The 25,749-nt window shown below is 62.6% G+C and overlaps 1 protein-coding gene across 1 annotated transcript; it reads left to right on the forward strand.

Moving 5' to 3' along the window:
- Window positions 1–529: 529 nt before the first annotated feature.
- Window positions 530–25,749, forward strand: UBE2QL1 (ubiquitin conjugating enzyme E2 QL1; the record flags this gene model as incomplete). The annotated part of the gene is made up of 2 exons (XM_084233392.1): window positions 530–1,291; window positions 25,618–25,749. The coding sequence occupies 2 exons, from the start codon at window positions 530–532 to the stop codon at window positions 25,747–25,749; spliced, it is 894 nt and encodes a 297-aa protein (XP_084089518.1).

A 25,749-nucleotide genomic window follows, 5' to 3' on the forward strand; every position in this document is an offset into this window, starting at 1 on the left:
CTCAGACCGAGCGGCCGCCTCTGCGATGTCAGCAGCCGCAGCGCCGGCGACGCGAGCGCCAGCGGCCCGGGCCCCGCGGTAGCCGCCCGCGCCGCACGGCCCGGCGGGCCCCCCGCGGCCCCCTCGCTGCCCGCGGGGCGCGGCGCCGGACTCGAGGCCCGCGCGGGGCCGCCGCGCACAAAGGACCGCGGAGCCGGGCTCGGGGGCGGCGCCGCAGACCGGCCGGGGCGGCCGCCCGCGCCTCCCGCCCGCGCGCCGCGGGGCCCGAGCCGAGCCCGAGCCGAGCCGAGCCCCCGCGGGCCCCGCCATCGCCCCGCGGCCGGCCGGCGCGCGTGCCGCCCGCGCCGCTGCGCCACGGCCGCCCGCGCCGGAGGGGGCCCGCCCGGCGCGCCGCCGAGGGGTCGCCCGGCGCCGGCGCCCCGCGCCCCGCGCGCCCCCCGCGCGCCCCGCGCCCCCCGCGCGCCGGCGCTCGGGCTCCGGGGGCCGGAGCCGAGGGGCGTCCCGCGCCGGGGCGGGCGCCGCGCCTAAGATGGCCACGCTGCTCCGCAAGATCGGGCTCATCCGCCTGCACAACCGCGACACCGAGGACCCCAAGCACCACCACCACCACCGCGGCGCGGGCGGCCAGCTCAGCGCGTCGCTGCGCGGCAAGGGCGGCGCCAAGAGCGGCGGCCACAAGCCCCCGCCGCCGGCCCCCGCGGGCGCGGCCGCCGCCAGCCCCGGGCCGGGCCAGCGCCCGGGCCGGCGCGCGGCGGAGCCGGCCCCGCGCGACCGGCCCCCGGCGGCCGCGGCCGCGGCGGGCGCGGGGGGCCCGCGGGAGCGGGCGGCGGGCGCCAGGGCGGGGCCGGGCCCCGCGGGGCCGGCGGGGGCGGCGGGCGGCGGCCCGGTGCCCAGCGCGCGCCAGCAGCACTGCACGCAGGTGCGCAGCCGGCGCCTCATGAAGGAGCTGCAGGACATCGCGCGCCTCAGCGACCGCTTCATCTCCGTGGAGCTGGTGGACGAGAGCCTCTTCGACTGGAACGTGAAGCTGCACCAGGTGGACAAGGACTCGGTGCTGTGGCAGGACATGAAGGAGACCAACACCGAGTTCATCCTGCTCAACCTCACCTTCCCCGACAACTTCCCCTTCTCGCCGCCCTTCATGCGGGTGCTCAGCCCGCGCCTGGAGAACGGCTACGTGCTGGACGGCGGCGCCATCTGCATGGAGCTGCTCACGCCGCGCGGCTGGTCCAGCGCCTACACGGTGGAGGCCGTCATGCGCCAGTTCGCCGCCAGCCTCGTCAAGGGCCAGGTAGGGCCGCGCCGGCGGGGGCGCGCGGGGCGCGGGGCGCGGGGGCCGGGCAGCGCGAGGCCGAGGTCTTTCCCCCACTTTCCCAGCCCCTGGGCCGCCCCGCGCCCCACCTGTCCAGAGGCCTCCCCCTCCCCAGACCCTCCTCCCCTGCGCCTTGTCCCACCTTCCTCCCCTGCGCCCGCCCGTGCTCGCCAGGCGCCGCCATCCAAACACCTCGTCCTCCACGACCCTCCACCCCTGGCGCAGTGCCCCCTCCCCCCTCCCCCAGTGTCCCCCAAGCTCCTTCCCTCGCCCTTCCCCCTCCCTCCTTGCCCTGGCGCTTTCCTCACCTCCAGCCCCCAGAATCTCGGTCCGCAGGACGCGTGCGTCCAGCCTGGCCTGTCACTCTCCCCACACACACACACACACACACACACACACACACACACACACACGAGCGACACCGTCTCCTCCCCAGAGTCCCGGGGTGCTGGCAGTGCACGGGGTGTCTGCAGAGGGCCAGCCCCCCCCACCCCTCCGTGGAGCTGCCCCCAGCTCGCTGCCCCTTCCGAGCAGCATCTGGTGCACAGGTGACGACGTTGCTCTTGAGAAATCCCGCGCCCCAGGGTGAGGTGGGCGCGGTGCTCAGGCGCCAGGGCCAGACTGTCTGGGGAGCACAGGCACCTGCCGCCCAGGACTGCCGCGTGCTTGTCAGGGTCTCAGGGCGCCCACCTGTGTCGGCCTCTGGCCTGCTGGTGCCCCCGGGCCGCCTCCTCCCTGGGACCACAGACTTGTGACAGCAGGCGGACCCAGGGGCAAGCTGCGCTCCTGAGTCTCTCGCCAGAGCCCTGGAGAGGGGGAGTAAGTGGGTCTTCTGAGCTAGACCCCACCGGGCTCCAGGGGCGTGATGGCCGGGGCACCCCCCAAGATGCTCTTGATGTCCTTCAAGGTGGTTGCTGTTTTCTGATTCAAGATGAACATTCCTTAGCAAGCCTCATTTTCACGGGTGTCTTGTAAATCTATGAAGAAGTATTGGTTTGTGCAAAAGCCCCCAAATGACCTCAAATCGCTCTTTCGGCAGCCGGCATAGCTGAAGCTGCCGGTCCCTGTCACCTGCCCTGTGTCTTCACTGAAGGGTCTTTCCCACTCATCACAGAGTGAGCGTCCCGCCAGCCTCGCCGGAGGGGGGCCCTGACACCCCGAGCAAACAGCACCCAGCTCCGGGGAGAGGGCCCTGCAGTCCAGTCCTGGCTGCCGTTACCAAGTAACTGCCCGCAGCCGTGTGTCCGCAGGCTCGGGGTCCGCTTGTTTGTAGAGCGGGGAGCCTGGCGGATGGCACCTCTGGGGGCAGCTCGGCCTGAGGGGGTCAGCCTCCCTGTCCAGCTGCGTCCCGGATCCTGTCCTCGGCTGCTTGTCCCGAGGTCGGGGATTCCATTCATTTCATTTTCAAACTTCATTTATACATAGAACGTGGGAGAATGTTCTGCAGAGGTGTGGCCCCTAGCCTGAGCTCATCAGCGGCTGTCACCTGCCCTATTCTCCTCCGTGGAAGTGACTCTGGGGACCAGGGGAGGGGACCCTCGTTTGTCTCAGACACATGGCTCCGGGGACCTCTGTCCACAGCCTGCGCTTTGAAAGGTTCAGGAAAACGAAGGGCTCAAAGGAGGAAGTTTTTTAAAAATGAGATTTGCCTGAGCAAGGTAGACACTTCCTGTGTTGGTGTTTCTGCTGCGGACGTAGGTGCCTCGGAGCCCAGGGACTGTTCTAGAAATAGGCTGGGCCTGGTGGTGCGCCCCTTTCTTTGTAAGCAAATCAAGATTCCTGCGTACGGCTTGCCAGGGAAGGGACTTCCTTGCTGAAAATATTATCAATATTGCAATTTCTTAATTTCAAGATCTTACTGAACTGAACTCTGCCTGGACTGGCACATAATGTCAGGTTATCCTTTCTCAATCCTAGTGTTTAAAACATCTGAAATGCTGTGTTTAAAGTATCAGCAACTTCTTTAAATGCTGATTCAGTCTCGTCGCCTCTCCCATTTATTAACACAGGCAAAAGCCGTGATGTAGGGTCCCCGTTCTATAGCAAAAAGCCACTGATGTTTGGGGTTCTGTGTGGGAAGGTCTCGCCCTGTGTCTTTCCTCCCTTTCTGGGTTCCTGCCTGCAGACTGCTGGTGGCACACACTGCCCTTGCCCAGGTATGTCCGTGCCGGGAGGTAGCAGGCTCCGGGAAGGCAGGCCGGGCACCTGATCCGATGCTCGCGGAGAAGCCTCCCGGGCCAATAATTACTTTACGAGGAAAGAATCACCGCATTCCACATTCGCTGCTCCATCTGTTGACGGTTCTGTTTTAGGATTTGTTTCTCTTACGCAAAGTGAGGACAGGCTGGCTTTCTCCGTCATAACTGCTCGCCCTGACTTGCTGAGCTGAGCTGATGTTGTTTCTTTCCAGGCAGAGAAATCATAGGGAAGCTTAAGGGTCTTGCGGCAACGCTCAGCGAGGCCTGCTTGCCGTGTCGTGCACACACTGGAACAGCTGGCTTTATCTCATGGGATGAAACGGTTCAGTCCTTTCGTGAGGCCTTCCCCACTGGTGGTCAGTCCCTTTGCTGCCCTGCAGGTTCCGCTTGGTGGAGTAAGTGGGCATAGGAAGGCCTCGGCCATTTCTCCTGTGTAGAGATGGCACAGGCGCGGCTTCCTGCTTCCCTGTTGTCAGGACGCATACTTGAGGTTGCTCTTCTGCTTCTCTGTGACTACATGAAACATCCCTGCACTTCTTCAATGAACTGGTGAAAATGTTAAAAGTCTGTGATAACCGGAAACAAAGTCTAGTGACAGGTAGACAGAGGGTTTGTCAGATCATCAAGTGAGGTTGCACCCAGGAAGCCGTCTGGCAGATGTGACTCTGCGGGCGCTGTCCTGACAAACACCCGTGTGAATTCATTCAGCTTACGGGGTGGGGACAGTGAGCGGCACTAACATAAAAATGTGATTGTTCTTGGGGGTGGGGGAGCCTTTGTTTCTAAGTTGCCCTAACTAGGCTGAGCTAGAGGAAGGCAGTGCAGGGTTTCACATCACCCTTTCTAGAGAATTCCCCGCAGACACGCGCAGGCTGGTGCCCGCAGTTAAACTTCTCTGCGCAGCTCCTTGGTCATCAGTGGTGGTGGCAGGCCGCTGCTCTCAGACAGCAGGTCCCTGTGGTCTGCTCTGACAAGTCCGTATTGGTTTTCCTCTCTTGTCTGTGAGGTGGGGTGGGGGGCACAAGGGGAGCCCCAGAAATTTTGCAGCTTGTGCATATTTATACCATGATCTATATCCTCGATCCTGCACTAACCCGAAACAGAAGACTGCCACGCCTGCTTGGGGTGGGGCAGCCAGAACTGAAAGATTTGACCAAAAACCCACTCCCAGTTGTGGGCCACACAGGTGCCTACAGCAGGCCCAGGGCGACACTCAGGCGATCTCAGGGCCACCCTGGTGATGGTGGGGTCCTGCATGAGGAGTGTCCTGGGGTTCGCTGGCCTCCCCTCCAGGCTGGGGCTACAGAGTCACCCTGCTTGTGATGGTGTGAGCCAGAGGCGCTCGAGGCCGCAGGGACACCTTAACTCAGCTCACTTCAGTTCACCTGCCAGGTGCCCCCACATTGATTAGTTAGACACAGTCAGGTGCAGGGACCTGAAGGCCTCTAAAGACAGTCCTAACTCCTCCCCCTGCCTCTCAGAACCAGCCATGTGCCTGGACCGCCTCAAGGCCATGAGGAAGCTGGTCTGCCCTGTGCCCAGCTTGGCCAGCTCGGCACCTCGCTGCATCACAGCAGCGGATTCATGGTTCAGGGAGCAAACTGCACCCCATGGGGTCAGGAGCTGCTGTCCTGAGGCCAGCAGTGAGCTGCCAGGCTCGGGGTCCATGCGCCTTTGGAAAAGCTGCCAGGAGTGGCCAGGTCACACCCAGGGTGGGCCAAGCCCCTGGCTGTCCCCCACAGCTGCCCACTGCAGTGGCTGTAGAGAACAGACACCACACTCAGACAGCCTCAGACCTCAGGCTGGGAATTAAAAATTGCTGAGCGGTTGGGGACAGTGATGTCTGCCTAACGGTGCTCATTTCTGGGCTTTTTCCATAAAGGAAATTGACGGTGTCCCCACTTGGTGAGTGGGATGAAAAGTAAGGGCTGTGCAGACCAGCTCTGGGGGAAGTGACATGCTTCTCCGTCCCATGAGGGCATGCGGTCCCTGCACCGGGGGCGTCGTGAAGATTCCTGCGCAAAACACACCTGTACACACACATATGCACATACACAGAAACACATGTGCACATACAGATCAGCATTATGTGAACTGCACTGTGAATGCATGTGTGTGCAGGGCACAACCACACTCACACATAAGTGCATGTGTGTGCAGACAATTGACACCACACATGTACTTGCCTGCACATGCAGATACACACTCACATGTGTGCAGCCACACTTGTACACAGACATATACAAACGCATACAAGCATGCACACGTGTGTGCACTCACACATGCACACATACACACGTGTGCATATACACACGCACACACACAGAGTTGTCTTCAGAATGGCTTCCAGAGCACTGGCTTGGGGGCCGGGTCTTCTCAGAAAAGGCAATGGAGGGGGCAGCCCTCTGGCCCCCTGCAGCAGGGGCAGCACCACTGAGGGGTGGGGCTGGACACCAGGCACTGTGGGCCTCACTGGCCAGGAGGGCGCCCGCCTGAGTCCTGGGCCTGGCGGGGCGGGTCCCGCAGGAGTGTCAAGGGTCTGTCCTGGGCAGGTAGACGGCATCTTTCCCCGTGTGCTCACCTGGCCTCTCGCATGTCTGCCCCGGCCACCTCTCCTCTTCAGCATGATGGCTGTGTCGTCAAGACCCGTGTCCAGGGGCCTCCCCGGTGGCGCAGCAGGTTGAGTGCAGCCTGTGAAGCTGTCCGCAGCCTCTGCAGTGCGGGTTCGATCCCAGCTGGCCAGCTAGAATCCCACATGGCGCAGCAGACCTCTCCTGTCTCCCCGCTGCTCCCCTCAGCAGAGTATTTCAGTCTGTCTGCCTGTTCTGCTCCCCGCTCTGTCTCTGGTGAATCCTCTCACCCTCCCATGCCTCTGGCCTATACCCCAGCTCTTGTATAAAAATAAATAAATCTTTAAAAAATAGCCCCGTGTCCAAGCACATCCCATGCTCGCCACTAGGACAGGAGTCCTGTGAGGCACAGCGCTGCCCACGACAGGCCCTGAGGGTTCCTTGGCCAGGTCAGTGTCCACCTCTCCAGAGGCCATTGCTGGTTTACACAGTGAGGAAGGGAAGCCACACCAGGTGGCCTCAGGGCCAGCTGGGGAAGGCCCAGGAAGGCCCACTGAGGCCACCCGGACAGGGGTGCCGTCAGGAGCCGGGGGTGCGTCTAGAGCCGGGGGTGCGGTCAGCAGCTGTGTGCACCTGAGCGGGCGCAGGGCAGGTCACACGGTGACTCACAGTAGAGTGGCCCCCTGGGGGCTCTGAGTCAGCCCGGGGCTCTGTGCCGGCTGCGTGGAGGTGCGGGAGATAATTACCCGGATGACTCTGCAGCTCAGGCGTCTGCGGGTTGACTATGCGGAGAAAAAATAGCAGCTCCCGTGCCGGGCCAGCCTGGCAGGAGGGCGCAGACAGGACTCTGCAGCCTAAAATAGCGTCCTGCCCACTAGGCAGGCGCCCACCGCCCTCCCTGGGGCGCACTCAGCCCACACCTGCGGAAGAGCAATAACTGGTCACGGGCTTGGCCCTGCGTGTCCACTTTGGAGAGCCGGAACGCACTAGAAGAGGCTGTGCTCGCGTTCCTGTGGCTTCTCTGACTCACGCTGGGGGCGGGAGAGAGCTGGTTTGTTTGTTAGTGGAAAGTGCCAGCAAGACCCAGTGGAAGGTGGCGTTAGAGCCCATCCTGCAGTCCAGCCCGCCCTCCTGGGGCACGGGGCCACAACCAGCAGGGCTTCGGGGGCAGCCAGGAGCCGGCCCGTGGCTTCTGGGTCAGCACTCAAAGCAGCCGCAGACAGAGGGTCCTGGAGTCGCGTCTGACCCTCCCATCTCCCCATCTTGTGTGTTGGTTAGGTGGGGGCTGGGGGGAGGGGCAGGAGGCACCCCCTCCGCTCCACCGCAGCTTCTCAGCCTGGTGGTAAATCCATGCCCTGGGGAATCTTTAAGTGGTCCCAGTGCCAGGCCCCTGCCCTTGGCGATCCAGACTTGTGGGCCGGAGCACGCCCGGTAGAGGCTTGGCGCAAAGCCCCGTGTGGCTAGCGGGCGGCATCCCCGTCAGGGTCCACCTGTCAGGGCCCTCGTGGCCTCGGCAGGCTCTGCTGGTGGTGGGTGTGATGGCACCCAAAGCCCTCCCTCCACCTGGATTGGACTCACCATCCTGTGTCAACCCTGGCTGAGCCCCCAGAACCCCATGTTTGTAGAGACCATCCCAGAACCGAGTCCTTCCCCGCTGGACAGCACACGAGGACGGAGGGGTGTGGGCCCTGAAACAGATCCTGCCGAGACCTTGACTCAGCCCGCTGCACCCTGCACAGGCTGGCACCCAGGACCAGCGTGGCTGCCGAGTTCACGGGGTGGCACGTCCCCCGATACCAGCCAATGGCCAGGCCCGGGGTGGGGGGTGAATAGGGCATCCGTGTGGCCAGGGGCACTGCTGTCTCTCAGGGGTGATGCAGAGCCCAGCACGTGTGGGACCCGCCGGCAGCCTCGAAGCTGTGTTTTTTTGACGTCTGGTCCCCACAGGGAACCCCCTTCCAGGCAGGGGAGCTGTGACTCCAACACTGAGGCTGGTCTATTTTCCTGAACACTGTTTTGTTGCTAATAAGTGAAAAAATCAGACATTTTCCAGAACACGCCAAAGAGGAGTTGTAAAGGCAGAGTGTCGCCGGTGACGTCCGCTGCTTCCTCCCAGCTGTCGGCAGGCCGCACGCCCCAGCTCGATGCCCCCCCCTTGCAGTCAGTGCCCACGTGCTTTGCTGAAGCCGCTGTGATTCGGGGCTGTAGCCAGGTCACTCTTGGCCTTCCCGTGGCGACCCTTCCCCGCTCTGTGTCATCGGGCCTGCTCTGGCCCTCCTCAGCCGGCTCCCAGGGAGGCCAGCAGGAAGCCGGCTGAGCAGGGGGTGAAACCCCAAAGTGAGAAGGTCAGCAAAGGATGCAGGTTTGAACAAGTCGGGCAAAGGAGTGGAAAGGGGAGTTGTGGGGCGTGGCGGGGGCCAGGAGAGGCCCTCTGAACCCCCTTCTCCAGCAGCCTCGCTCTCGCGCTCCGTCCGCCTCGCTCCGGGTCCTCTGGTGCAGACCCCCTCGTGGGTGCCCATTCTGCCCGCCCCCAACCCCGTCTCTCCATCGTCAGCCATCCTCCCTGCCACCGTCTTCCCGGTTCCTCTGCCCGAGACCTGGCCTGGTCACGCCCTTGGCTAGACCTTGCAGACTAGACCCGGGCCCCCAGCACTGCCCACCATGCTGCACCCTCCACCCACCACCACCCCGTCAGCGCCCCTGCCAAGGCAGAGGCCTGGTTTCCCCACATTTCCTTCCTGCACCTACAGGATCCCCCCTCCTGGAGAGCCCCCCGGGCCAGCCCCAGACAGTGATTGGATGATAAGGCCGCTCAGCCCCGGGCCTCCAAAACCCAACAGCCACCCCAGCTCCAGCGCCCGTACCAGCTCCCCTCTGGTCGGCGGCACCTTCCTTCCTGAGCAGGGTCTCCCTCTGGCAGCTTCCTGCTGGACAGCGCCTGGCACGCTGTGCGCCCATCAGTGCGTCCACGCTCCATTGCGGTCAGAACGGGCACCACCCCCTTCCCTTTGCCCCCTCACCTGTGAGCGCCGCGGGCAGGGTGGGCCAGCTGCCGGGGGCCATGCCTTGCTGGCGGTTGGCTCCCGCCTCGCCACAGCCTGTGAGCGGAGCGCCCATGTGCAGCTCCTTAGCAGGGGGGCAGGCAGAGGCCTGCTGAGGCTGGCTCTGTGCCCACGGCCGTGGGCACTAAAGGGCAGGGCTGGGTCGCCATCGGCAGCCCTTGCCAGCGCTGCCTGTCCTGGGGGAGCTGGGGAGCCAGCTTGCAGGGGCCACCCCAGCAGGGGGCGCTTGTGGCCTGGGGGGGCCCTTGGGTCCCCAGATACCTTTGGGTGCCTTTGCAAATCAGGTGGCCCTGCCTGGTCTGGCTGTGACACTCAGACCCGACCCTGGGGGGGCAGACCCGTCGCCCCAATGCGTGGACCCGCGCGCTGAGCAGCCCAAGTCCACCATGAGCTGTCGCCACTGTCGTATGAAGCAAAAAATGTTTTACTTCTTCAAACTGCAGGAGAAAGATAATTATTACTGCTTTTCTTCTATACACAAAAGAGGAAGACGTTTTACAGATTCTGAAAATAACTCGGGAAGGAAATGCTTTTTGAACATAATTGTTACATTGGCAAAAACACTCGGATGGAAGAAATTACTACTTTAAAAACAGTTGCTGTAAAATAAATACTAATTCCCCATCACAATATTTGGCAAGTATCCCCAAGATGTCTTTATTCACATGTCCGTGCTGAGCGAGGATGAGGGTGGGCAGCGGCGGGCTGGGTCACGCGGAGAGCAGAACCGCCGCAGCTGGCGCGGGATCGCAGGGAACGCTTGGGGGGCTCCTGCCTGGAAGGCGCTGCTGTTTCGGGGGCTCCTGCTAGGAAGGCGCTGCTGTTTCTTCGTCGTAAAAACCAGCCGCTTCCAAGACTCAGAACATGAAGTTTCAGTTGATTCTATTTCAGTTATAAATAAGAAACAGCTCTCACATTTTGTGAGCCTGGCATGGCACGCCCCTCATTACTAAGACAATTATTTTTGCCTTACGATGCGTGAGCATTGGGGCGACTTCTTGTGTCAAAGCAGGAGCTGGTTGGCTTCCCAGGAGACCCCGGGGTTGGATGTAATTGTGCAAAATAAATCGTAGCTGCTGCAAGGATTTATCTGCGCTGGGATCTTGCTCAGAACTTGACTCGCCAGCTCTGCTCTTCCAGCCAGGGGAACAGAGCGAGGCGGGGGGGCAGCTGGAGTTGCAGTTGTTACACGTTTAAATTCATTACAGCTAGTTGGCTGCAGGCCTTTAACATGGAGCAGTTAAAAGGTTATCAAAATAATGACGTTTTAACAGATTTGGTTGTTTCTGTTGAGCTTCCTCGAGTGGGGAGACACTCCCGGCCTGGAGCCCCGCTCCGGCGCGGGGTGGGCCGATGGGATAGGACTCGGGTCCACCCGGCCGCCTCACCCAGGGTGAAAAATGCCTGAAACTAGCAGGCAGGAGCCCCCAGAGTCCCAAGACCAGCTCGCTTTTATGAGAATCTATAGGACGGTTTCTCACACTGTGAGGTCGACCTGTAACGTTGCATAAAGTAAAGGAAATTATAATCATTCACAGATAAAACTAATAACAAGACCTGAGTTTCAACTCCGCTAGCTCCAGTAAGGGTTGATTCTTTTTTCAGTCATTTTACTTCAAAGGGTTCCTGGCGTCTGCTGCTCCCAGGTGAGGGAGATGGGGCTCGCCTGTCAGTGCCTCGGCAGGTAAGCCGGAGAGCGGCGAGTCCAGACCCTTCCTGCCACCTCAGAGCCCACGGGGGACAGTGGTGGGGGGGGGCACATGCCCCTTGGCTTCTGGGGCCACCTGTCAACCGCTCCTCAGAATAACATGGTTCAGCACAAAATAAAATGCCGGGATTTCCAAGAAACCAATCATACTTAGCGCACATATTGCATTAAAAAAGCGATGAGCTAAAACGTGACATTTGAAAGCACATCTCCATTGACACGTTCAGCAGGAGCCGAGAGGCAGGTGAGGGAGCCCCACGTCGGCCTCCCAGGAACCAGACGGCTGTGCTCTTCCGCGTGGGCTCCGGCGTGACGAGCCCAGGCGCTGCCAACTCTGTGGTTTGCCGCGACCGTCAACTCCCAGGTGCTGCTTCGTGGTCAGTTCACGGTCAAGACGTTTTTCTCGTCCCAATCACGGGGAGTGGCCCCGTGAGAACTCAGGGAGCCCCCGGCTCTGAGCGCAGCCCTGGGGAAGACCTTTCTGCTCTGGGTGTGGCTTCAGCCAGAACCCCCGGGGCCAGTGGGTGAGACTCGGGCCAGCCCGCGCTGCCTCCCGCCTCCTGCGCCTCCCCTGAAGATGAGGGGCCCACACCCCACTTTCAAGGAAGCCACGGACACGTGCAGCGCCTGGCGTGGGGGCGGCGGCCAGCCGCAGGCTCTCCTCCTGGAGAAGCGCGATGTTTGTTGAGTGGACAGATGGAGAAGGAGCGGCCAGAGGCCAGACGGGGCTGCCCCAGCACCCGCCACCCAGAAGGCTCTGCCACCTCAGCCAGAGCACACAGGGCGATACCGACACGCAGTTGGCACCGACTTTCTCACACTTGTTGGTGCTTTAACAAATATTCACCAAAATCACGGGAGCAGCTTCTTTCTGCCCGGAACCGCCACCTGCTGTGGACGCTCGTCATGGCCCTGCGCGCTGTCCAGTCTCTGGCACCATCCGGAGCCGATGTCGTAACTGCCCACGCTCACGGCGCCCTCCAAGCACAGGCCCGCGGCCGCCTCTCACCGCCCAGCCTCTCTCATTGGCTTAATTTTCTTTGTTGCTGCTGAGAAAATTGCACAAAAGAATATCATTATTTAAAGCGTTCATGCTCTCGCCCCTCGGTGCACACAGATGTCCTTGGGGGCCGCTGACTGTCCTTGAGATGCCTCCTGTCCACTCAGAAACCACTGGGTCGCTGGCCGCCTGACCGTGGGGTGTCTTCTGAGGCAGGCTCAGGAGGTGGCCGCGCCATGTGGGAAGGTCATGGCATGTGGGGGCACAGACCTCGGAGGGGAACTGTCCACATACCCAGACACGAGGCCCTACACGGGCCTGCGTCCTCACGGGGCCAGGACGTGCCGCGACTGTGATCCACGGGGAGGAGCCGTGACATCGATGTGTGGGCAGCTGCGGTCACGGCCACACAGCATGAGCACGGGTTTCCTCGGTTCAGCGGAAAGACTTCCACGGGCGCCGCCGTAGGCCAGCAAGGCACGGCGCAGGGTCTCTGGGATCCGGGCAGACGGGTAGAGTCCCGGAGCCCTCGGTGGCTTTTCAGGCTTTTATTGAGCTTTTTACACCATGTGTCGTGCGGCACCCAGGTCCATGGCAGGCAGGGGGGCGGGGGGCTGGCAGGCCCCCCAGTTCCCAGCAAATCTTCGCTCTTCCTGGGCCCTGTGGTCGTCTCTCGCGGGCTCTGCTCTGCTTCTCTGCTGCTGCTTCTGCTGCCGTTGCTGTTTCCTCTCGCTCTGCTGGCGGCCCCGTGACGCCACCCTTACAAGCCCAGGCTCAGCCCAGGTGCGCCTACCTACGTGCACCCCACACCCCACTCCAGGTGCCGCCATCAGGCGAGCATGCAGGACCACAGGGTCCATCATTCATGCTAAAGGCGGGAGGCGGAAAAGCCTGACAACTTCATTACCCTGCAGCCGCCTTTCTTGCTCCTCCATCAAGGCCTTCCTTGTGCGAGGAAGCTGGTCGGCAAAGCCCCCTCAGGGTCTCAGAAACTTCTGGGGGCTGCCCATGATGCCGTGAGGTTGTAGGGTCCACTGGGGAGCCTGGTGCCAGCCGCGCCCTGTTGCTCGGCAGGGCCGGGCCCTGCCCTGGGGAGGAGACAGGAGCCCGCAGAGATCTCTCCGGCTCTGAGAGCCACACGGGCTCAGGGAGAGGGCGGGGCCTGCTGCCCTTGGGTCCTGGTCTCCGGGCGCCCTCGAGCGCAGCAGCACTGAGAGGTGGGGCCGGACGTCAGCGGGCACGTGGTGCGCCCCCGGCCTCGAGCGCGCCGTCTGAGAGGGCGTCACCTCCCTGCGGGGCGGCGTCCAGCCGGTCCACATCAGCGCAGCCACCCCCACTGTTGCCATGACGACGGCCCCAGGTTTGTGGTGTTCCCGCATCCAGCCGGCAGGTGAACTGCGTGTTCAATCTGCGTCCCTGTCCTCCCGGGAGCTGTTTATCTAATTATGTCATCAGGCCGCTCGGCCGAGCTCAGCGGAGCTCTGCGTCAGCCTGTCCCGAGAGAAAGACGCCGGGCCCTCCACCCGCGCCGCGACCCACACCACGCGGCACCGAGGGGCCTGCGGCCGCGGTCTCCCCTGCAACAGGGCAGCCCAGCCAGCCGGTTTGCAGCCGCTGCCCCCCAGCCCGTGACCCTTTGTCCCTGCCCTGGCCAGACAGGACACAGGAGCAGCGTCCACACTGTCCGCTCTTTCAGGCCTGCTGCAAGAGGGGTGATGGCCCCAGGCTGCCCGGAGCCCCCAGAAGGCTGGCGAGCGGGGCCTCGGCACCCAGGAGGAGCAACACCTGGGTTTGAGAAGGACGGGGCCGGCAGCGGGTACCAGGCGGTGAGGGGGCTGCTGGGCACCTTGGCCAGCGCCTCATCCCCCGGCCGGCACGCAGCTGGCTTCCCGGAACTCGGTCAGGGTCCCGGCTGAGGACAGGCCCCGGCAGACAGGGCGAGCGAGGTCCCGCCGTCTGCCCACAGGTGATGCGGCGCCGGGCTGGGGCTGTAGGAAGTGGGGGCTCGGGGGGTGTCCAGGGCGCCGCCCCACAGCGTGGACCGCAGTGAGAGCTGTCAGGTGTCTGAGCCCGAGGAGCCAGGAACTAGACTGTCTGCAGGGGAGGGCCGGGCTCGAGCGGGGAAGAGCCCCTTAACTCACATGCTCTCAGGACAGGATGAGCACCCCCAGAATTCCTGGGGACCCCCGAGAGTATGTGACCATCACATCAGGCTGCCCACGAGTGTCAAGGGGAAAGGCGAGACGTGGGCCGGCAGGAAATGTCTCTGACCATCTGGCTCGGGACCTCCAGAGTGACTGGGCAGAACAGGAGGGACCTGAGCCCTCCGGTCAGGCACCGCCGCGGCCGGACGCCGTCCCCGGCCACCTCGCCGGCAAACTGCCCCCCGCCAGCGGTCCCTGAGCCTTCACGTTATCCCATCTGTGTATCCGGTCCTCCCCCCACATCCTCCCCGGCCTCCCTGTGCCCCTCCTCCACGCTCTGCTCCCCCCTGCCTGGTTCTGGGCTGCAGGGAGGCAAGAGGGTGGGGAGCACCAGGACAGTGTAAACAGAGACCCGCGGGGGGCCTCAGGGCTCTCGGGCAGCTTGGACCTGGGTACTGAGGGGAGCCCAGCACTGCAGGGGGCTGGCTGGCCCTCGCGGGGCCGCTTCAATCCAGGGAACAGGAGACGGGAGGCCCCACTCTGTCCTGCTCCCTGGCAGCCTCTCCTCATGCCTCCTCCAGCTCTGCAGCAGCTCCTGGGGTGCAGACTGGGGTGCTCTGCCTCAGCTGTTGCAGCAGGTGCTCCTCCCAGGGCCCTGTCTCCCTCCCTGGCAGGGTGCAGGGGAGCACTCGCCACAGGGGAGCACTCCCCCACGGGAGGGATAGCACAGCCACAGGGAGTAGCTCGGTGAGGCTGGGGGCACCTGGCCGGCCCGTTCCCTCCCCTCCCGCACCCGAGTTCTGGGTCCAGCTCCTTCCCCTGGGGGATGCCCCGTCATCTCAGGCCTGGGAGCACCAGCCAGGATGAGCGACAGCTACTCTGTGTCTCTGTCTCGGCGCCCCCAGAAGAAGAAGCTTTGGGCAAAGCCGGGCATCCCCGGGAGGATGCAGTGTAGACGCCCAGGCGGGACCGAGGTGGGGCTGGTGGCCAGAAGAGCTCTCTCCAGACACCGCCGAGGGGTGGGGCTCCTGGAGGCCACGCTGGGGGAGCTGCTGGGGTGGGAGTGAGAGTGCGCGGCCTTCTCCCCCCCCCCGCTCTGTCCCCAGAGTGTCAGAGCCGGGCAGGGAGCCCCCAGCACCTTTTTACCGCTCCACCACCAAGGCCCCCCACCCTGACCACATCCTGAGTGGAGGGTTTTCCACAAACTCCACAGAGATCAGCGTCTATCACAATGCCGTGGGGTCGGGTTCGTACTATATACAACCCAAGGCTTTTTATAAAATGAAAATACGTTTAAAGTCTTTTGAATTTTCTCGCTCAAGCATTTACACTCAGATGTTTACTTTTTAATTTCAGGTGACATCCCTCACCGTCTCATAATTAAAAGGCTCTGCAGGCTTCTTTCCCTCCCACTAAATGCATTTCACCCAAAAAAAGGTCAGTTAAGTGGAAACCAACGCGTGGTTTCCCTGCCGCGGGAACACGGGCTCGGGCCTTGTCCTCCAGGTGAGGTGGCCCCGCAGACCTTTCTTTGGGCAGCCGTGGGCAGAGCCTGCCCGCCCGCCCCTCCCCCTCGCCGGCCCGGGCCCCCGGAGCCAGCCTCACAGCAGGTCAGCCCAAGCTCTGCGTCCTGCCGGGCGTGCACGTGCCCGAGCCCGTGCCCCGTTTCATGGAGAGGCGGGAAAAGGCTTAGACGCTGTGACAGGGCACAAGGTTTCAACGCAGACACTGTCCTGTGTATCGCGCAAAACACTCAGTTATGTCAAGTCGTGGGAAAGTGGTTCGTGCTCGTGGGACACTGGGCCGATGTGCAAGGGTTGCTCTGTGATCCCTGCCCGCACGGGAACAGCCGTGCCCCTGCTACAGCAGCCTCCTGTGCACCCGCACCCCTGCACACACATGCCCGCGCACACTCGTGCACGTGCGTGAGCACACGCATGCATACACTCGGGCTCACACATACACACAGTTCACACGTGCACGCTCACAGAAGCACTTACACACTCGCACACATGCTTGTTCACAAGCGCATAGACATTTGCACACACTCGTGCACACACTCATACACTTCCATACATGAGCGACACATACACTCAGCTGCTCCCGCTGCTGCCTTTCTCCGGTTTTTGTGCATCTGGACTCGGTCCCAGGGGCGTGTCAGCCCTCCACGCCGTCTCCCCTGCCGGCCGCTCTCGCCCCCCACCGCCCTCCCGCCCGCCTGGCGTTTCCTCGTCAGTTTTCACAACTCTTCGTGCCGGGGCAGGCCCTGCACCTGCTTTCCTGGGTACAGGCGCTCCCAGCTTCTCATCTCCGCGGGAGCGGCGTCTGCTCGGAAGGGGTGGCGCATCCTTTCGCCCTGGCTGCTCTCGGGACCCTCACCCCGGGGCAGGGCCCAGCGTTTCTCCTACTGACCCTGTGACCTCCCCGGGCTTGGGCTCCGCACCCGAGGGTAGAACCCAGCCTCGGTCCTCCCGCGTCCTGCCCGGTTTCCTCAGCCCCGGCTGCCACCACCTTCGGTTTTTTGCGTTTTTCTCAGGCCCGGCCGCCCCCAGAATCTGTCCCGTCAGCTGCTCCCTGCAGGCTCATCCTCCTTGGGGCGGAGCCGCCGTCTGTGGGGCCCCCGCTTTGCTCTGCCCTGCCAGCCGTCTTAGCCTCTGGCGGCCTGTTCGTGTCCCAGGGGCAGGCGCAGTCCCCAGGGAGTTCTGCGTCCTCAGCTGTCACCCTGAAGTCTCCCGGCACAGACGCCCGCGCCGCCTGTCGTGGCCACCACCTCCACCCAGACGGCAGCAGGGATGAGGTCGGGTGCCCGCTGCCCACCCTCCCGCACCCATGGCGCCCCGTCAGAACCAGCCATGTGGCCGCAGCCCCCGAGGGGCGGGGGGTGCGAGGAAGCACGGGACTCTTGGGGGCTCCCGGCTCAGCGACCCCGTCCGGTGCCTCAGAGCGGCCGAGTCCTGAGCGCCTCCCGTTCGCACGTCAAATCCACACCGACCTTACCTCAAAAGCGTGGTCTTTAAAAAACTGCTAATCCTTTCGGATTTTCTCTGTGGGTGATTCTGTCATCCGCAAGCAAGAGGTCGGCACAACATCGCATCCCAGTGGCCCAGAAAACCTGAGCGCCCTGAGAGGCCGCCAGAGCCACGCGACGATGCTTCTGCCGCTCCAAACACGGAGGCTGGAGAAGCTTGACTTGGGGGTAGACTTGAGTCTTGATGCAACCCTGAGTAAACACCCCGCAAGAGAGCCAGAGAGCGCGTTCGCGCAGCCGTCCTGAGGCCACCACAAGCGTCTCTGCGAAGCGCGGCCGGAAGGCGCTTCGCTCGCGGGACGGGGCAGGACACGCTTCTACCACCGGGCGCCGGACGCGTCCCCAGCACCGACCCCGACCTCGCATGTGACGGGGGTTCTCGGGGCACAACAGCCCTGCTCTGCTTGGGAATTCCAGCCTGGGGAGCCCGGCTCCCTTCTCCAGGCTCCTCCCGGGAGGGACCGACGAGACTTCCGCCCCGTGTCTTGTGGGTGGGGTGGCCTGTCCCCAGGTGCCCTTCCCGGTGCCTCCCGGCTGCTCACGCAGGTGGCTGGTGTAGCGGCCGGAAGGGCCAGAGCAGGTTCTCTGTGACCCGAGCAGACGGGGAAGGAGGAGAGAGTCCTGGTGCCTTTTCAGGCTTTTATTGGGATTGACCAGGCACGCGGCAGGCAGGGGTGCCGGGGGGCCAGAGACTGGCAGGCTCCCAGCCCCCAGCAAGTCTTCACTCTGTCTGGGCTCCCCGGCCTTCTCTCAGCTTCTCTCTCCTTCTCTCGTGTTCTCTCGGCTTCTCTCGTGGTTCTCCTGGCATCCCCGTGACGCCGCCCTTATGAGCCCAGTCTCTCAGCCCAGGTGCACCCACTTATGCACACCCGCACCCCCCTCCAGGGGCCGCCATCAGGCATGATTCAGGACCGCAGGGTCCATCATCCATCCTCATGGCGGGAGGGCAGAGAAGCCTGCTATCATTTACTTACCCTACACTGGGGGACAGGCCCAGTGAGGTGGGCGCCTGCCCCAGGTGGCCGCTCGGGACTGCTGCAGCCTCGGCCTCAGGGCGCTGCCATCTATGGGGAACGTGCAGATGTGGGGTGTATGAGTGTAAGGTGAGTGGAGATGGTCAGGCTGTTTTGCCGCTGGCCTCTGTGGCCATCACCTGCGGCCTGGGCTGTGCGAATGCAGGAGGCTCTGGGGAGCTGGGCTAGGGCTCGAGGCCTAATGGTGGACACCTGGGTGTGGGGTGGGCGTGCCTGGGCCTGGAGGCTGAGGCTGCAGGGGCAGCATCAAAAGGCAGGACGGCTGCTAGAGGGCGAGCTGCTGCATAGAGGCAGGGCCACGACATAACACTAGAGAGTAAAGATTCGCTGGGGCCGGGAGGCAGGCTCGCCCCATGGCACTTGGCGCAGAAAGAGCATCAAAGCCTCAGAAAGCCACTGAGGACTCTGGACTCTCCTCTGCCCGTCTGCCCGGATCTGGTGCACCTGCCCCGGCCTGCTGGCGCTGGAACGAGGCATTGTCTCCACCTCTGATTCCACGGGTGCCTGAACTGTGGGGCTCTGCCCAGACCACCCCACGAGGGTTACTCTCCAGCCACCTGGTGCATTGCCCACGTACAGTGCTGTGCCCGCCGGGTGGGGGGAGCGGGGACACAATGACTTTTCTTGGGACCTGGCGGGCCCTTCAGGCAGCCAGCAGTGGGTTTGCTCATTCTGCTGGGCCGTCTTGGGCTCCCCGGACACGTGCCTGAGGCCCCTCAGGGACGGGCGTGCAGCTGTAGGCATGGCCGGTGAGGACGTGTGGCTCCGTGGGGCGCGGTGAGAAGTGATTTTGCTCAGACCAGCTTGTGCGCTGAGCTCACAGACGTGAGAGTAGGTGGCCATGGCAGTGAAATAAATCACCGCCGCTGGCCTGCGCTCGCGTGCAAAGGGCCCCCACGCTCGGTTCTGTGCATGAAAGATCCAAAATCAAAATGTCACCTCCATTCACTGCAGCCTTGCGACTGACGGGCAGGCGGTCTCCTTCCCAGAAACCCTAAGCCAAGAGTTCTTGGCCGTTTTTGAGATATGAAGTTGAAAAATGAGGTATTTGTGTATCGGATGTTTATGCAAATTGCTCCTTGTGTTGGTGCATTTTGATATTCTCTTGAGAACACGTGGTGCTCAGATTTAAATCGGTTTTATCAGGCTTAACATCAAGCTCATCACCGAGGAAAAAGCCCCGTCAGCTGAACGGCTGTTTGCGTCTTACGGGCCAACGCCGACCTGGACTTGTTCCTCTGACGGGGGTCCCGGTGGGGGCGCCGGGTGCTGCCTGGGCCAGGTCCGCGCGGCGCCACATGGCTGTGTATGACTGCGCTGGCCACCCCGGTGCCTGCCCCAGCGCACCAAAGAAGACTGAGGTCACGGCTCCCCATCCTGTGGCCCCGATGTTGAGCTCACATCGCTGATCAGCCGTCAGTCAGCATCAGATCTTGGCGAGAGCCCCGAATCTGGCCGTTGGTGGCGCGGGCGGTGGCTGCCGGCGGCGTGGGGTGGGAAGGGCATTCCCATGCCCGCTGCGGCTCAGCTCCGCCCCACTCCCGCATCACCGCGTGGCCGCGCCGCCACCCTCCAGCCTCAGTTTCCAATCCTGTCTCGCGGGAGCGAAGTCGCGCTGCGGCCACACTGCGGCGTGTGCATGGGGACGGCGTGGGGACGGCCGAGGGTGGGATCCAGCTGCAGCCGCCCCTGCACAGCGCGTGGAGGGCAGAAGTGGCCCGGGCAGTGGAGGTCGCCTCCCTGGTAACGCCCCCCCCCAGGGCTGCCTCGGCCAACAGCAAGGCTTCCATGGGGGGGGGGGTGCTCAGGGTGCCCGGGACCTGTGGCTGCTGCTGTCAGCTGTCCCGGGGTCAGGATGGAGGATGCGACCCAGGTCTATAGCTGCTGAAGAGCTGGCTCGAGTCCACGCCCCGTCCCGGGGGGAGTCTGAGAAACGATGAAGTGAATCAGCGACGGCTCTGATCGGGTGTGTGGTGGGAGGCGCGGGCGGACGAGGAGAGGATCTGAGTCTGGCATAAATAAAGTGACCTTTTCTGTTTTTCCAAAAAGGACTGGCACGCTTGGGTGCGTGGCTGAACCGCCTAGTTAGTGTCCAAACAGGACGCTGCTGCTCAATTCAAAACTGCAGCGACATTGCCAAGCCCCGACAGCCTGGCATCCCTGGCGCGAGCCCCCGGCGCACATTACGGGCCCCGGGCGGCGGCGGCCTCTGGGGCAGTGGCGGCCTCTGGGGCAGCGAAGGGGTAAGAGAAGGGTCTGGAGCGGCCGCTGTGCGCTCGGGGCCCGGCTCCGCCACCGTCTGCCCCGAGCCTCGGCGTTCTCAGAGGTCAGGCCCCACGGCCCCCGGTTACTGGACCTGCAGACCCTCAGAGCGCGGCTCACACCAGCTTTATTACCCTGCGCTCAGGGCTGTGTTGTTTGAAATTCCCAGATTGCCACAAAAATCACCCAATGAATGCTTTTCTCTTCTAATTATAAATCTTACTTAATCAAAAGGGAAGAGCGTGCAGCCATCCTAACACAAATCAGGGAGCTGCAGTCAGAGCCTCCCCGAAGTGATGACCTAAAAGTAATAATAGCCGCCCCGTTGCTTCCAGAAAAGCGCTTTTACATTTTTATTAGGTCACCAAAATCAGGACCTCAGTTTTCTAAACTCTCCAGTCAGAAACTAGAAATTTCAGTTTAGAACCAAGTTCCTGCCTTGATGACAATCCTAAGACTACTTTTGGGGGACAGAACACAGCGTTATCTGGAAAGCTCCCCTCCCTCCGCCTTCTCCACAGTGATATCTCGTTTACCCACAGCTTTGCCCTGCGCGTCCTCACAACAGAAAGAGCACGCTGGGTTTTGTTTCCTCTGGAAGCCCCTGAAAGCGTGGAGAGGTGGGGGGCTGGTGCAGCGCCCCCCAAAATGGCTTGAGCCCGTGCTCCTGTCTCCTACCCAGAGCGCCCCGGGGGCCGAGCGCGTTCACCTGGAAGCCAGTGTAGAAACCAGCGTCCTGGCTGGGGCGTGGGGTGGATGAGGGGGGCTGTTCGCGCTTTCCAGAACCCACTCCTGTGCTGGGAAGGTGCAGGAGCTCACACACCACCTGCCTGTGTGCCCCCCACGACTCCGCCTCCAGCGAGCCCCGGGCCATTCCAGTCGGGCAGGCGGGCGCCAGCGCGGGGCAGCGCAGAGCATGCAGGGCCTGTGGGCTGGGTGATGCGCCACCTGCTCGCACAGAGACGAGTGTCTGGGAGCCGCAGGGGGCTGGAGACGCCCACGTTTCTGTTCTTTCCAGCAGCAGGAGGGGAGGGAGCGCAGCCTGTGTGGGGGCTGCCGCACCCACCACGCCCCCCACGCTCCCTGGCGGCAGGTGCCAGGGCTGTGGGCACGTTCTGGGTGGATCCGGGGCCGGTTCTAGTCGCTGTCGTGTCACACATGGGAGCAGTGTTCCCGCCAGGGGGTGTCCCGTACAACAGTGGCGGGACGGTTGCGGGGTCAGAGCTGCTGGGGTGGCTTCGCCTTAGTGGGTAGCGTGTGACTCATTATGGCAGGGCCCCCCCGAAACAGAAGCTGGGGACCCTGCCAAGCACATTGCAGTTCTCCTGGGTACAAATGCCTCATAAGCTCACCCTGAATGGCCTCCAGCGGCACAGCCCCGGGTGTACCAGCGTCCTGGCCCTGGGCCTGGCAGCTCTCAGAGGGCTCCACCGTCTGTCCATCCTGTCTGTCTGTCTGTCCACTTGCTGGCGAGCTCCCTTGGAAGGAAAGCAGGCTGCAGTGCCCGAGACCAATGCATGAGTCCCCTGCACGCTGGACGCTCTGTCGCAGTTTTGCCAGCCCCAGGGCAGGAGCGGAGCCGGCACAGACACCCCCCAGAGGCAGTGACCTCCCCCCCAAGGCCAGGGACTGAGAGAGCCACCTCCACCCACCGCATGGGGGCCTCACCCAGGAGCCTTGGCCCTGCTGGTTCAGCTCAAGGCCTGTGAGCTGACCCTCCCACACCCCCAGAACCCCCAGAGCTTCTGCCTCAAATGGAGTCAGCCCCCGCTCTCTTCCCCTTCCGATGCCTCTCCGGCCCAGCCTTACCAGTCCCCCCAAAATTAAAACAATACCATACAACCAGTTATCCCACCTTGGAGTATTTACCCCAAAATAGAAATGCACTAAAGAGATACACGCACCCCGTCTTCACTAGAGCACTATTTACAATAACCAAGAACTGGATCCAACTTCAGCACCCACCAGCTGAGGAATGGATTAAGGAGATGTGAGGTGCAGACACGGTGGAATACTGTTCAGCCACAAAAAAGACAGTGCTCCCTCCCCATTTGCAGCAACATGGGTGGCCCTGGAGGGAATCCTGCTCTGTGAAATGAGCCTAATGGGGAAAAACAAACACCGCGTGATTTCCCTCATGTGTGGTGCAGCGGCAGGAAGGGCCCAGGGCAGGATCCCTGTGACCCGAGCACGGGGGAAGGAGGAGAGAGGCCTGGAGCCCTCGGTGGCTTTTCAGGCTTTTATTGGGATTGACCAGGCACGCGGCAGGCAGGGGTGCTGGGGGTCGGGGGGCTGGCAGGCGTCCCAGGCCCCAGCAAGTTTTCACTCTGTCTGGACTCTCCGGCCTTCTCTCGCCTTCTCTCGCCTTCTCTCGTGGTTCTCCTGGCGTCCCCGTGACGCCGCCCTTGTAAGCCCAGTCTCTCAGCCCAGGTGCACCCACTTACGCACGCCCACACCCCCCTCCAGGTGCCGCCATCAGGCGTGATTCAGGACCGCAGGGTCCATCATCCGTCCTCATGGCGGGAGGGCAGAGAAGCCTGATCCTTTTTATTTACCCTACATATGGCACAGAGAAAAAACACGAGTGGATGAACTAAATAAAACAAAAATAACTTTTGGACTCTGAAGCCGATTCCTGGTTTCTGGGAAGACGGAGGGAAGGGAGGGTAATTGGGACAAAAGGGACATGGTGGGATAAAAATAGATTTGACGTTTCGTGATGAACTTGGGCAGCAGCTACACATTGATTCTCAGTGACCGACACCTGGAACTTACATAGTGAATTCGTGCAATGCTGATTCATTTTTGCAGAAGGGGGATGAGTTTGCTCCTCGGGTGCCCTCACAGAGGCTGCAGGTGGAGATGTCTGGCCGGATGTCAGCAGCGACAAGGCTGGCGCGAGAATTCCCGCATCCCCACCTTCGGGGGGCCCTGAGGGACTGCACCACATCTGGGGGGTCCCTGCTGCCCATGTGACTGGGAGGTCCAGGTTCTGCTGAAGGAGAGCACCTCCAGCCACCCCTCCGCCCTGGCTCCAGGCGGCCCTGGCAGCGACCCAGGGCACAGCCACAGCCTTGCCACCCCCCCCCCCACGCCACCCCACGGCTTCCGGCAGGCCCCGCCACACAGCTGGCAGGGGGGCTTCAAAATGCTGAAGGAAATCCTGGGGAGCAAATGAATGCGGCTGAGGAGATTTTTGGCATGGGAATCTTCACATATACTTTCCGGAAAAATTCGGATGTGAAAATGTTATGATTCAGGAACAAATTGCCCAAAATACTTTTGAGAAGAGTCTGTTTTCGCTGTAAAAACACAGCAATAGCCACGATCACGTGCAGCTAACGTCCTTGATCCCCTTGTAGGCTCCGCCTCGATCTGAACGCTTTGGGGGTTACCCTCAGGACCAGGGAACTCTAACCATCAGTGTGTATGGAACTTTTTCAAGTGTCCCCAGGCCCCCAAACTTAGAAAATGATACCGAGTAGAAATGTGCTGCTTTTGGGTAGAGGGGCGGGGGGCCTCCCCATGTTTTTTACTTTCCCAGAGGAGCAGCGCTCGCGGCGTGTGGGATTTCACTCTGCCCACGGAGGGGCCCCCTTCCTGCCTTTCACCCTGTGCCAGGCCAGGGCCAGGACCGGCCAGGTCTGTCCTCAGCTTTGCCTTCCTGCTTTGCAGCGGGGAGTAGACCCCGAGCCTCGTGGTGGGGCCGCGGGCAGAGCCTCCTGCTGCGCGCGGCTGCTGCTGGGGTGTGAGGGTAGGGGAAGCAGATGGACCCATGTTGGCCATGAACTTCTGGTTAAAACCTGACCGAGAGCTTGGAAAGCTGAGCGTCCCGTGCCCAGAGCGGGCAGGAGGCAGGGAGGGCCTGAGCCTCCTGCCTGTTGGGACACCCTGGCTGCCTGGAGTGACCCCACCAGGGCGGCACGCGGTCCTCCAGAGTCTCCCTGGTGGGGTCCCGGCTGCCTCCACCGCGACCGGCTTGCTTGGTCTCGCGCCCCCTCGCGGCGGCCGCCTGTCATGTCCTGGCCAGGTCGCCTGCCGCGTGTGTCTGGGGGCGAGCCACGCCACGGCAGCTCCTCAGCAAACTTGGGGTGAACTCGGGTCCCCTGCGGACGATTGGCTGAGGGCAGCCGCCAGCCGCCTTGTGGGGCATTGGCCGCTGCCGGGGGTTTCACTTTTGATAAAACCCAGCCTGGCGTGAGCGGGCCAGCAGCACGTTTGCAGGGATGGCCTAACCCTTGGGGGCGTCTTTTGGATCTCTCGTGCTCTAGAACCTTCCGTGCCCACCCTAAGATGAGTCAGACTCTCCTGTCCAGTGTGCACCTGGTCACTGCAAGGGACGCAGCCTCTCCCAAGGCCCCTGCCCCTCGGGCTGTGCACCGGCCGCCCCGCGCCCCTGGCCTTCCTCCTCCACAGCTGTGGGTGAGCTGGTCGCATGACCACAGGAGATGTCCTTGCGGCTCCTTTGCCTGAATTCAAAAAGTCAGCTCTAGGGGCCTCCCTGGTGGTGCAGGGGCTAAAGTCTCAGCACTATCAAGCTGTCCGCAGCCTCTGCAGCCTGAGTTCCATCCTTGGCCAGGGAGGTACCCACAGGGCGCGGCAGACCTCTCCTGTCTCCCGCTGCTCCCCTCAGCAGTGTGTTTCAGTCAGTCTGCCTGTTCTGCTCCCCACTCTGTCTCTGGTGAATCCTCTCACCCCCGAGCCTCTGGCCTGCACCCCAGCTCCTCTGTGCATAAATAAATTTTAAAAATCCTTTTAAAAAGCCAACTTTAAAATGCCAGTACACACAGATACGCGTCTGCACACGCGTCGTCTTGTCATCAGAGGGTTGCTGACAGTCCCGTCTCGGGTGCCCGTGGCGGCCTCAGCGTGGGCGCCCACAGCGGGGCGTGTCGGCCCGAGGCCCAGCCCTGTCCTCGCCGCGCTGCAGCGCCCTTCGTCCCTGTTATTTCATCAACAAAGTACAATGGGAGAAAAGCTACCCTTGCAGCCTCCTTGGTGGAGAGCAGGCGGTGAGGAGGGTATTTGCCTGAAGGCCTGGGTGCAGCTCCTTCCCTGCAGCCAGCCCTGCCAGCCGCCCCGGGGAGCAAGCGCAGGGGACCCGGTGTCTGCCCTGCCCCCCTCCCTCGACCACCGGCTCCTCCGCCCGCCTGGGAGCAAGCCAGTCATCATGTCTCTCCAGGCCAGGGCATCCCGTGGACTCGACGTGGGGCGCCCCACGCTCAGGCCGCTGAGGAGGGTGGGGACCAGGCTTCCTCCTGGGGTTCTAACTTGGATTTTCCCTCTTGCTTTCACGTAGGGGCGGATCTGCAGAAAAGCCGGCAAGTCAAAAAAGTCCTTCAGTCGCAAGGAAGCCGAAGCGACCTTCAAGAGCCTGGTGAAGACCCACGAGAAGTACGGCTGGGTGACCCCGCCCGTGTCCGACGGCTGA

Source organism: Talpa europaea, assembly GCF_964194135.1.
Source record: "Talpa europaea genome assembly, chromosome: 5".
Lineage (NCBI taxonomy): Eukaryota > Metazoa > Chordata > Mammalia > Eulipotyphla > Talpidae > Talpa > Talpa europaea.